The sequence below is a fragment of the Vigna radiata genome, chromosome 6 (genome assembly GCF_000741045.1).
Source record: "Vigna radiata var. radiata cultivar VC1973A chromosome 6, Vradiata_ver6, whole genome shotgun sequence".
Lineage (NCBI taxonomy): Eukaryota > Viridiplantae > Streptophyta > Magnoliopsida > Fabales > Fabaceae > Vigna > Vigna radiata.
Window position 1 is genome coordinate 3,339,351 of NC_028356.1, and position 13,252 is coordinate 3,352,602.

Sequence of the window (13,252 nt, forward strand, 5' to 3'; positions counted from 1 at the left end):
TTCATGAAACAAAAATTGTAAGAAAGTTTGAATACTGTATATACCTATATATTTATCTTTTTATCTTGCGTTTGCTGTTACTTTCCTTCTCTCATCTCTGTCCAGCAACATGGTATGCTCATTGCAGCAACTGGACACTCAAAACAGAAGATTAAGAGAGAAAGAAGGTAGAAGAATATATATATATATATATATATATATATATATATATATATATATATATAATAGAGTAGTTTGGATTGAAATCGTGATTTTTTGGTAAATTGTAAAAAAAAAGAAAATCCATTAGGATTCTCGTTGAATAATTACACTCTGTTGAGAAAACTATAAATAAAATTTGAAAAATAAAGATGATGAAATTCCCTAAACACAGAAGACATAAATTACTTAAGAAGAGAGATGACTAATATATTTTACTACAACATTTGTATATTTTTATGCACCGTTTGAACAGTTTTTTATTTTTATTTAATACAATATTTGATCCTTCTTTTTAATTCTGTAATATTTGACTTCCTTAATTTCTCTAGCCAGTAATTTTATTTGTGTGAATATTTATTCAGTAATGATAATTTCATGCAAGTTATAATGTAAAGCACAAACTACTTCCAAACTAAAATTAAACTTAATGATTAAAATCTCAAAGTTTATAATATCTAATAACTTAATTGTAGCAATTAAAATTTGAAGATTAAAATCTCACACATCTATATCAAGAATAAAAGTATAACTGAAATATTCTTTAAGTACAAGAAAATGTCAAATGAAAAAGAAACAACTCAAAAAATCATTTTTTTAGTTGTCTGGTTCAGTGGGCATCATCATCATGAAGCACTCACACAGTCATGAAAAAGAACAAGAAGAACGTGATGAATGTTAATGGTGGCCAAACATCAGATAAATTAATGCTGATAAAGTAGTTATAAACTATTATTATTTTAAGCAAATTAAGTATAGTAATCATAATTAATTACCTAATTAAACTTTTTTATAAAATAAGTGTAATTTCTATATTGTCAAACCAATAAAAAAAATTAATTAATACAAAATTAACTATATGACATTAAACAATTATTTGGCAAAATAAACTAATACAATATTTATAAAAATTTATTGAAGTGAAAAATGAGATGGCTCACTCATCGATGATGTCCATGATTCTTGATGCTGCATAGGTTTTTGTCTCTTTCATTCCCAAACCATGATGTTTATGTCTCTTCTCTCTGCAATGTCTCTTGTTTTTCGATGACGCCAGCAGTGTCACTGTTGTCTAAACTAAAACTGGTATCTTGCATTCCTAACATTACTCACATTTTTCAATTTTCACCAATGAGGATTTTTACTGGGTATTTAATTCACCTGAAAAGTTTTCATCCTTGAACCTATTTAACTTGCTTGTTCGGTGCAAAATGGTATCTTTTGGTGCTGAATATAATTCAAAGCATTTTTCTGTGTTCCCCGGGATTTCATTTTGTTTGGGATTATGGTATAACCGAGAAAAACCCAATATTATGCTACCCTCGAATGACTAACTTTCCATTTCTGCAATAATATTCACATTATGGAATGGTAAAGTCTAAAGTTTGTGTTTTCTTTCTATCCTACGTTTGGAATCATACAACTCTTTCTTGAGACTTTGGTCTGTTGGATTCTGTTCTGTGTACCTCACTCAAATGGGTTTCTATTTTTGTTTTTCTTGTTATTTTGCCACTTAATTTTTGTATTGATTGTTGATTGGATTCATATGATTTTGATTCTAGTTCAATGAGATTGTTGTAGGTGAAAAAACTTGCAGCTTAGTGTGTGTGGATGATAGAACTTCAGGGCTAAGAGGTTGTTAAGAAGATGGTTGGAAACATTGCAATCATTGTTTCATCATTGCCAACTTCTTTTTCTTCATGTCTGATTAACCTACCAAGAGATTCTCCAAGCCTCAAGCTTCTTCCAATCAGACACCAAATACAAATCAACAGAACAAGAGCTACATCTTCTGATGCAGGTCATGGTACTGCGGAAGCAAAAGATCCTGCTGCAGCTTCGTTGAAGATTCCACACACTGTTTGGAGGAAAACATTGAAGCCATTAAGTGATTTTGGTTTCAGCGATAGGAGCATCTGGGAAGGTGGGGTTGGACTATTTTTAGTGTCTGGTACTGTCCTATTTGTTCTTAGTTTGGCCTGGTTAAGGGCCTTTCAAATAAGATCCAAATTCAGGAAGTACACAGTGGCGATTCTGTTTGCTCAAGCTTGTGGCATAAGCAAAGGAACACCTGTGAGAATCAGAGGAGCCACTGTTGGTAATGTCATTGGTGTTAATCCTTCTTTGAAGTGTATTGAAGCAGTTGTTGAGGTCTCTTTCAATACTCTAGTATCCCTGCATTAAAATTTGACAATCTTTGGTTAAGAGAAGCTTAATTGTTGAATTAGATTAAACCAGGAGGAGTTTGGATTTGCAGGTTGGTGATGTTAAAACTATCATACCACGGAATTCACTGATTGAGGTAAACCAGTCAGGTCTTTTGATGGAAACAAAAATTGACATCAGTCCTCGTGATCCAATTCCAACACCTTCTGTTGGTCCTCTTGATGAAGATTGTACCAAGGAAGGTCTTATTGTGTGTGATCGTGAAAAGATCAATGGCCAGCAAGGAACAAGTTTGGATACATTGGTTCGGATATGCACCCGCCTTGGGCGTGCATTAGAGGAAATTGGTATCAGCAATAGCTATTCATTGGTAGAACGAGTACTTTCCATCATTGAAGAAGCAAAACCTCTTCTCAAACAGGTTTGGTGCTCTTGAATGGACTATTGGATCAAGCAATTTTCAATTTTCTTGCCTACAGAAAAATTTATTAGTGTTTGATGATGGTGAATGAAATTTCAGTTTGTTCCATCACCAAAACATAAAATAAGTGTGGTGAATAAGCATTTGTTATACCTTTATGAATTCATTTATCAGATGCAGTAGGTGTTTCTTTCTTTCTTTTTGTTGTTCAATTGTTGTATCATGCATTCTCATGCACATGTTTTCACTTCGATGTAGTAATGCCTCAGATCAAAGCCATGGCTGAAGATGTTCATCCTTTGTTAGCTGAGGTCCGAGATAGTGGCCTGTTGAAGGAACTTGAGAATTTAACCCAAAACCTTACACAAGCTTCTGAGGATTTGAGGTTAATTGCCTAAAATTTTATGTAGTAGATCACCGATTTGTAATACATTAATGGGATTGTATGCATCATTATATTAATAACTGGACAAAATTGGACTGATTCCAAAATTCTTTGTATTCTTAATCTTACACTCCAAACATTATCATTATTATGACTAACAGAAACCATGCTTTGTGTACGCAGAAGGGTACATTCATCGATTATGACCCCTGAGAACACTACACTCGTTCATAAGTCCATAAACACACTTAGTTTTACCTTGAAGAACATCGAGGTAAGACACTAGTGCAAAATCTAATTATTATGAATAGTACTTGCCTATATAATTATTTGGTTTTTGATTGTATCAATACAGTATATTAGCAAGGATATTGTGGATTTTACTGGGGACGAGACTACTAAAAAGAATTTGAAATTGCTTATCAACAACCTCAGCAGGCTATTATGAAGTCAAAAAAATGAAGATAGGAAGTACAAAATTATAGGTAATAATAGTATTGTGAACATGGTTTACATCAACTGCAGCATTGAAGGAGAAAAATACACTTTTATCTATTTTAGCTGTTTCTTATGTTATTTTTGTTGCATTCTGGTGTGATAAAAGTTGTCTTTCCTTGTCATAATGAACGCAGGTGTTACTGACCAGTTTAGAACTGATTTCCACGTGAAGGTCTTGCTTTTTATGCAATAATTATCAACTCATCTGTGACATAAGGACGGATTTTAATAATGGTTGGCCTTTAGAAAGATGAAGTTACTGGTTAAAGGGTCATGACACATTTAAATGGTTCTGGTTGATGAAGATTTGAATTGGAAGCAATTCTCCAAATATCTTCTGTTAATTATAGAGCAGAGTAAGGATGTTATATTTGTCAAGTTTTCTAAAACAATTGTGATTTTCGACATCATAATTTGTCTCTTCCGAGTTACCTTGAACTTCATATAAACGTGCTATTTGTTACCTTTGAACTCAATGTTCATGCTTATTCAATCAGTAAAACATTAATTTTTATTGAGTTTTTTTACTACAGATAAAAATAATATAATTATTAAAAGAATATGGTTATTTTATCAAATTATTTTAATATATGATCTATTTATTGGCATTTTTAATCAGTGTAAAAACGTAAAACTTATTTTACATTTCTTTGGACATGGTAATAGGCAATCACAGTTCCATTTTGAAAGAGTTGTTGAAAAATCAGGGTTTCCGATGAAGATTTAAATGTGATTTTGCAATACAATCTATCGAAAATCACGAGCCATTTACACTTGAACTGGAAACTAGCCCATAACCATTCACACGTTGGTTCTCTGCAACCCCGATCACTTTCTGGACTTAGGCTTAAAAATATTTTCCTTGTAGTATCTAAGTTCCTCAATGCTTTCTCTAATGTCATCCATGGCTCTGTGTCTGTTTTCTTTTGATGGTGCTCTCTTCTGATCTGCACAAATGACAAACCTTTTTATAGTTTGAGTCCAATATTCTTTCTCAGCTCTCATTGATTAATACTAATTACACCACAACTCCGTTTAGGAAACAGGAAATGACATAATTATTATGATAAAAAAATCACGAATAGTAACAAAAATCCCAGAAGGTAGGTATTCCATTTTTCCCATCTATCGAAAATGTAAAACTGAGAAACATGCAAACCATTTCAGATCACAATTGGAGGCAAAGAATAGTCATAACTAAAACAAAGTAACTAGCTACGACCAAATCAAACCCAAAAGCAAAAGGGAAGGCTGGTGAGATTCCAAACATCAAAGTTAAAGCAAGAAAAAAATATCTACAATCACCTGCATTAGTTACCTTGCCAAGTTTCTAAGCATCTTTACGCTATTGCATAATAATATCTCTAAATTCAAGGATTTTCCCTCAGCATGGAATCTATATTTGTTAATTAGTTGAATTTTTGCTGGGGAGAGGAGTAGCAGGTTTTAAAGTATGCCTTCGGTTGGTGGCTTTCCGGATTTCCACATTTTCAACTTTTTTTATACCCGCAGGGTGTTGAGGGGAAGGTCACAATAAATACACAGAATGGTACTAATGTGAAAATCTCTTATTCGTGTGCAATTAAAAATTGCCAAAAAAAATATTCCTTGCATAAAATGTAGAGAAAACAATACTAGGAAGTCAAATCGGAATGTTGACAGAAAGGGACAAGAGACAAGGAATTTTTCATATTTTAGTTTGAAAAGGGTAATATTTAGTTCATAATCTTTTTGATGGAAATGGGACGTTTTATCATATTACTTACCAGTTCAAACAAACGGAACAAACGTTACATTTATAGCATCCAAAATCAAAAATAGAAGAATAATGTTCGCGGAACAGATCCAGTAATGCAGTGATATGCACTGAAAATGACCAACAATGCCTTATTTTTACGGGGCTCAAGAAAAAACAAATACAAAAAAAACTTCAGGATTGATTTAAAATGCACTAATACCAAATAAAACTTCACTATATACTAATTGTATCATTTCTCACCTTTGGGATACCAGCGAATGCAGAGAGCTTTAACACTACTAACATCAACAAGTACATGAGAGAATAGACTCGCCAATTTTGGCATGTATTTCTGCAAAAGTTGATCCAGTTTAACGGAATATTTCAAAGAGGAAAAATAGGACATATAGACATACCAAATAAAAACAGCACTATATGCTTTCAATAATATATTCAGATGACAAATTTCAGGTGACATCTAAAATCGATTTTTACCAGATGTGCAAGCTTCAGAAGTGCTTGATGATTTTGATCAACATAATTAATAACCATGACTTGGCAAGCATGGTATATAAACAATACCCAATATACCGTGCATTGTAATATTTTGTTATTTAAAAAATTTAAATTTGAAAGTGTGATAGGACTAATAATTTACACCCGAAATTTACAAAAAAATAAAAATAAAAATCCAAAGCATACGGAATACATCACAATCTTTTAAACAAAAACATGACAATTAGAATTAAGAAATTAATGATACTTCAGCTTCTATCTACAAGTTACAATGGCAGAACCAATACCTTCAGAAATTGAAAATCAACATATATTGAATTTCCTGCCAAGAGAGGTGTGTACGAATCAACTTTAATATATCTCCTTACAAATTCAATAACCTGCAGTTTTGCAAGATATTACAAACTGTTATAATAGCGTAAAAAAATTAATAAAACAAAGAAAAGAGATTCGGTAATTGCACTCCAGTAAAGACCAAAGGCAGTACTTCAATTTGTCACAGATAAAGTGGCAATACACAAAAAAAGATACGAGTTTACAGACACTTCCAACACAACAAGCAAATATCACATGGGGGGAGCCATGAATACTCCCATATAACTGGAACTGATATCATTGCCTTGATGCAGGAGTAGGATGCCAAATACCAACGGGTTTTGTCTCTAGCATACTTAGTGACTTTTGGTTTGCTAGGACCCAATTGCAAGGTATGGAACTTGAATCCCACAATGTAACTATCGGATTTGTAGGGCATTGGGCTTTTCAACTACTATAGCCAGATTTTGTGGTGTGGTTCTCCCAAGGCTCTTAAAAGGGTAACTACAGGATAGGCCATTCTGTAGGGAAAAGAATTATTATCTCTTAATAACTCTAACCTAAACTTGTCCTATAATATTAAATGCATCACTGCATGGATAACACAACAGAAGAAACCATTTTGTGCAATATTTATCATCAACCTAGAAGAATGGCAACGGCGGCACTCTGCTGATTACTGTATAGCCTTAGAACTACTTGAATAAATCATAAATTACTCAATGACCAGATCATAGACCGCTTAAAGTAAAATTAGAATGCATCTATTCAACTATTCATGCCAATATCAAGAATTATCAGAGAATAGATAATAGGTTTCCTGGTAGGGAAAAAAAATCACAGCTGCCAAAAAATTTCCCCGCATGGACTACCTATACTTTTAATGAAATTTGGGAAGGATAATAAGAAATTTAATTTCCTTTTGCACATTAAGACTCTGATAGAACTGGGATTGAATTTGGATCCAGAAACAATGTTTAAAGAAACAAGAATATCTTTATTGATCTTAAAGAACTCCTCACTCAGAAACAGTTCTCGATTGAATTAGCCTCAAGTATATTGAGGAACCTGAACCCTCCCACACAAAATTATACAATTTTCCTGCCAACTAGTACAAACTTCCCCTACTAATAGTCTCAGCTCAAATCACTTACAGCTGATCCACCTAACTATTACACATTTTAATGTTTCTTATTCTATATATTATACTCATATTTAAGAGGGTTGTCAAGTTCTGTCACTCTAATCCTGATAGACAAGTTTAACTATTTCATCTGTCAATAAGAAAGGGATAACATTATTTCAACTTCATTGAATATGTATAAAAATACAGTATCCATTCAATATGATAGTTGATAGAAAGAAAGTTCCGACAAAAAGAGAGCTTGCCACATAGTATAATTACTACAAACCTGCTTTTCAGCTTCTCCTTCACTAATGGTACTCTGCTGCACCTTTTTTGTTAATCCTAAATTCATTGAAAATGGTTAGTCTGCTATTTAAAATCCAATTTAACAGAAATAGAGAAAGGACTAAATAAAGTTATGAAAAAGCAACCAATCAGCAACTCATGAATAATACAGTATTAGAGTCTCAAATGTCTTCATATTACATAACATATTGAACTATTTTATCTGTTTTGAAGGACATATTTCCAATAACATTTTTCTACGAATAAAACGTATCAAAATATAGCATTCACCACTTACCACTAGATTCATGATGATTCTGACACCATTCTCCCATCCTGTCAAGGCACTCCTTAGTTTGATGAATGACCAAATCGGGACCCTAAAAATAGCACATACTTTCTTTCATACACAAACTGAAGGGAGCATACAAAACATTTCACCAAATGCAATCAACATTTCATCCTTTGCCAAAAAAGAGCAGGAGAAAGACCAATAATTTATTTGGCAGAGATACTTAAGAAAATGCTTCCATAATGTGGGTTTGGAATTCCACTGTTAAATCAAATAGCATTTCCCCTCCTTTGAATAAAAGTGAAAAGGGCGGGAGCTAAGAGGATAAGTTAAAATTTAATTTGAATTAAAAATTGCACATCTACATAAAAAATGAAAAGCCACCAAAGTCCCAATGAAATAGTTGATAGAGAGTCAGAGGGCATATCCAAAACAATGAAAAGAAAGCACAGGAAAGCTGAGGATTATTTAATGGCATAAACTCCATTAACACTTTTGAAGGAACCATCCTTTAATTACCTACTCCTTGGGAGAACATTCCAAGAGAAAATTAATTATTTCCCTAGTAAACAGTTATAGCAAACATGTGACAGTCTATGGAATAAGCAAGTTTTTCCTTACAGATAAACAGAGAGGGAAAAAAAAAAGTAAAAAAGACAAATGTTATTTTGTAGAGAATGTAGAAACTCATTCAAAATACAGTGATGCATGGAAACAACCACAAAATAAACAAAATCGAACATGGAAAATGCAAATTGAATTAACTACCTCCACTGTTTTGGTTAAAAATCCATCTGTAATTATACAAGCAATCTCCAGTATTCTGTCCACTTCAATATTTAAACCTGCACAAACAGTTTATATATTGTTGTTATTGTAATTATTGATAAATAAAAGAAATAGTAAAAAAAAATCATCTGGCACTAAAAAATTCTTATGTTATCCAAGAACAGACTACACAGTTGGTGACTAAAAAATATAGAGCCTACTTGGTGAGAACAATTAAATACCACAAAATAATATATAATCAAATGTAAGAGACAAGTGCATTCAACCCGACAAAATCTACAACACAGAGAAATGGTACCAAGCAGTGAAAAATAATAATAAACAAATTAAGAGGGTGAAAATGATGAAATCCGAATAACGTTCAGATCTTAGGCTGACAATCGCTCAAACAAGAACGCATTCGTTTCTAGAAGGTAAAAGGAGTCCAATTAATAAATCCAACAAAAGTAAATATTACATGGACAAACTTGAACTATATTATAATGTTTGTCCACACTCTATAGGCTCATTTAGAAGCATAAACAAGAGATGGACTACTCTCTGGAAAGCAGTTTCTTAAAGAAAATAATCCTAGGAAAGATAGAATACTAAACAAAAATTCACCTTCACTGAGCACATGTTTCCAGAATACAAAGCTTATCCAGATTTCTAGTAAAAAGGCTCACTTGAGTTGAGTTACCCAAATTCACCTATAGATTTACAGCCATGAAGGGAAGCATCTTAACTAATCTATGACAGGAATTTATTAAGATTATGGATACCGTATATAAAATGTAAGAGCTTTGTGGCTGAAAGATTTGGAGGTTTGTAAACAATACGGATCAAACATAAAAAAACCACAATGAAAAACACTTTTTTAAATTAGTTTTGCAATTGCAATCACATACAAGTAAAGCCCCTCCTTTGTTTTTCTACAAGCTTACCAGTCATTTCCAAGTCAATCCACACCAGAGGTAACTTGTATTCAAATGAAGGAAACACTGCATTTTCTTGATCTTGTTTCTTGTTCTTTACTGGTATAACGCCAATGTCATGATTAACTCCCTTGCCACTGTTATCTGCACCATGAAAGTACATAGCTGTAAGTTCACTCACAAAGTAATTAACATAATGTTTCCACTAGAAAGCATCCATCCAAGATATTTATGTAACCAAGAAGTTAAAATAAAAATGGACAGCAACAAGATGACTAACGAAGATATCAGCATTAGGTAATATCTCAGCTAATACAAAGTACAAATCTGACCTCCAAAGTAAACAATAACAACAACAACCTTATCCCACTAAGAGAGGTTAGCTACATGAATAACATCACTATAAAAGAGAGGTTGACAAAATGTATAATCTTGGTCCTTGAGCACTGTCTAAACCAATTTTCTTTATTTCGCCTAAGAAGTGTCATCTAAAGCACTTGGAAGACCAAAAGTGGTACATTTCCAAATTACAGGCACAAAAATTGGACAAAAAATTGTAGGACTGAAACTAAAGTTTTTAGAGAGGCCGAAAACATATTTTTTCTCAACTTAAAAAAAAAAAAAAAACAATTCTAATCTAAATGGTTTCTTCGTGCCCAATTCTTCATATTCTCCAAACAACCACGAGTGCTGCTCACAGTAACCCGCTTATATCACAATGCCAAAAACTACAAATCTGCTGATTACAAGCTACTCGTGCTCGAAGTTGTGGTTGACACCGAGAAAACATGACTAGGCTCTTTTTCATGGAGCCAGACCCACAACCTCTTCCTCATGCAATAGTGTGGAGTCTATTGCTTAGATTGAAGATCCAGAAACATTTTGGATTGATGCATACAAAATCTAACGGGAAGAACTCTGAAACTACTACCAGGAAAAGAAAGAAAATCGCGAATCATAATTTCCATAATCCTCCAAGATTTGTGAAATTCAACTGATTTTGGTCTTTTGCAGTTAAGCATGTATCTTCAATTGCTTCAAATGGATGTTTTAAATATTTAATGTGTTTTAATGTTGTTGCAGCAGCTCTCTAGTCAAAAAATGAAGACACTATAAATCATAACTGATTCTTCGTTACATCACTTCATATGAAAAAAATCTTACTCCAGCATTGAAACAGTGCACTAAACAGCCAACATGCAAGGAAAACATTTCATCATAAAAATTGAACAAAAATAATTTCCATAAATTCGTCAGCAAAAACAGTTTTCAAAGAACACTGATACTCTCCGAGATGCCCAGATCAATAAGAACATGTGAAACCCTAACCCAAAATTCATCAACTACGCTTCAAAATTAAAAAGTAATAATAATAATAATAATCTAAAAAGTGAAAAATGAATGGAAGAGAGAAAAGAGAAAAGAAATACCTGCGGTGGTGGGAACGTGACTATCGCCGGCGTCGAGTTCTAACACTGAAAACGAATTTGCGAGTTTCTCCATTTTTTTTTTCTTTTCTTCTTTCTTTCTGTACTTCAAACTCTTCAACTTTGGCGCTGTTAAAAATAAATGAAGACAGAAGAATGTTTCAGGTTCAAATTTAACTGAAAAAACTTCGTTAAAATTTAGGATTAAACAAAAAAAAAGATACAAAGTTAATATATATTTTGCACATTAATCGATAAAAAATCTAATAATCATAATAATGAATAAATAAAAATCTAGCAGTAATAATAACAAAAGCTACGAACCTTTATGAAGGTACTTGAAGTTTGTTTAGTAATAAAAATAGCTAAAAATAGTTTACAGAAATTATATTAATTTTTATGAAAATAAAATAACGTATTGATTTTAGTGTTAAAATATATATTACCATAATGGTTATTGTGAACTTACAAAACTTCAACCATTTATTAATATTTCTTAAATGAAAAATAGTATATTGACACTCACTTTTTATTTATACTTAGACAGCTATTTTTAATAATAAAATATTATATTCAAGCCATAATAATAATTAAAACAATTTACAATAAAATAATAATTATGGGTTTGTAATTGGAATATAAGATAAAAGTGACGGTGAAAATGTCTTGATTTTTTTATTTTTTTTAAACAAGTGTTATCAGTGAAACTCGTGCATCTAGAAAGTAACTTCTTATATATAAAAGTTATCCATTTTTATTTTTACACTTATTTTATTTTTATTACTTTTCTATGATTTTTAATTTATTATGTTTCTAATTACTTAATAATTTAAAAATTATAAAAATTTAATTTAGAAATATTTCAAAAACTTATAATTTAATATATATATATATATATATATATATATATATATATATATATTGATGATACAAATATTTTTCTCATTTTCCTGTGATAAAAAAATTATATAAGTGATAAATTTAATTAAAATAAATCATCGTAAAAATCTTATCTACAATTCAATCATGATATAAACTTTTTTAGAAACTAAATTGATATTATTTACCAAAAATATCATTAATCATATTATTTGACCAAAAATTGATATTATTTAACCAAAACTAGCATTTCTAGATAATATTTCTAAGCAGAATAAATTAAATAGTCACAATTTCAATTTTTAAAATTATATATATAATCAAAATTGCATATTTTCATATTACGAATAAATAAATAAATATCATACATATCGCAAACAAATATTACACCAATTACACTAACTAACACAAACTTCTGAAAGAATTAAGCTTTTACTCGTAGCTTCTTACTCTAACTTATTTTAATAAATTTTATAATGAAAAAATCAAAATATTAAGAGAATTTTTTCCAAAAATATTTAGAAAAAAAATTAAAAAGTGAAAATTATTTTTTTATTAAATTAAGATTAAAAACATTTAGAATGAAAAAAAAAATACAGTGAAAAAATCCAAATATTAAGGCATATTTGATGATCTTTTTTCCAGAAACATTTAGAAAAAAAAAATTAAAAAGTGAAACTTTGCACAGAGGTTAAATTAGGCTGAACCTTCCTATATTACAACTGCATTTCCATCTTCTGAAATTTTTCATGCTTAATCTTGCTACTCATTCTTGCAATATTCCTATACATTTTTCTCTCTTTCTGCTTACCAAAGAGATGCCTCCAAAAGGCAAAGGCCAAGGCAAAAGCAAAAGCAAAGCAGATGATGCACCAAAGAGGTCAGATTCATCTCTAGAACAAGAAAAAAAGCATTTTCATGCATGAACTCTATTCTTTTGACCCTCTTAGTTTTTTCTTCTTTTGATCCTTTGTTCTTGTTTTTATCTTATTTTCTGTTTCATATAAGGTGATTTTTGTCTGTCATGTTCTTCATAATACACTGTAATCTTGATTCTTTTTCGGTTTCACCAGTTCTCCAAAGAAAAAGACTGGAACCAGCAAGTCTCCCAGAAAACCAAAACCGATTCCAGAAGACAGTTCAGCAGAATCATCGAGGTTTTATATGATTCTGAAATCATAGTAACACTGAAATCACACACAAATGCTGAAAAACCAGTTTTTCTAAACATAACTATTCTTTTGACCGTTCTTGTTTTTGTCAACCACTGACACTATGATGTGATTTTTCACGTCACTTTAGA

General features: G+C 31.3%; 2 protein-coding genes across 6 annotated transcripts; one reads left to right on the forward strand and one right to left on the reverse strand.

Annotated features, from left to right (window-relative positions):
• Positions 1-41: 41 nt before the first annotated feature.
• On the forward strand, positions 42-4,143 carry LOC106764324 (protein TRIGALACTOSYLDIACYLGLYCEROL 2, chloroplastic). 5 transcript variants are annotated; one of them, XM_022781934.1, is made up of 7 exons: positions 42-167; positions 1,780-2,349; positions 2,456-2,785; positions 3,055-3,170; positions 3,354-3,444; positions 3,526-3,655; positions 3,803-4,143. In XM_022781934.1, exons 2-6 carry the CDS (start codon positions 1,846-1,848, stop codon positions 3,616-3,618), a joined length of 1,134 nt encoding a protein of 377 aa, XP_022637655.1. In that variant the 5' UTR covers positions 42-167; positions 1,780-1,845; the 3' UTR covers positions 3,619-3,655; positions 3,803-4,143. The 5 variants fall into 5 exon arrangements, with proteins under 5 accessions (XP_022637655.1, XP_022637656.1, XP_014504089.1 ...); XM_022781935.1 differs by lacking the exon at positions 42-167 and adding an exon at positions 1,154-1,284 and having other exon boundaries at positions 1,761-2,349; XM_014648603.2 differs by lacking the exon at positions 42-167 and adding an exon at positions 1,154-1,284.
• Positions 4,144-4,286: 143 nt separating this feature from the next.
• LOC106764305 (oligoribonuclease) lies at positions 4,287-11,216 on the reverse strand. Its single transcript, XM_014648583.2, has 8 exons — positions 11,074-11,216; positions 9,653-9,787; positions 8,709-8,785; positions 7,947-8,028; positions 7,650-7,705; positions 6,210-6,302; positions 5,668-5,758; positions 4,287-4,615 (listed from the first exon to the last, which is right to left on the reverse strand). The coding sequence occupies exons 1-8, from the start codon at positions 11,144-11,146 to the stop codon at positions 4,497-4,499; spliced, it is 726 nt and encodes a 241-aa protein (XP_014504069.1). The 5' UTR covers positions 11,147-11,216; the 3' UTR covers positions 4,287-4,496.
• Positions 11,217-13,252: the final 2,036 nt, after the last annotated feature.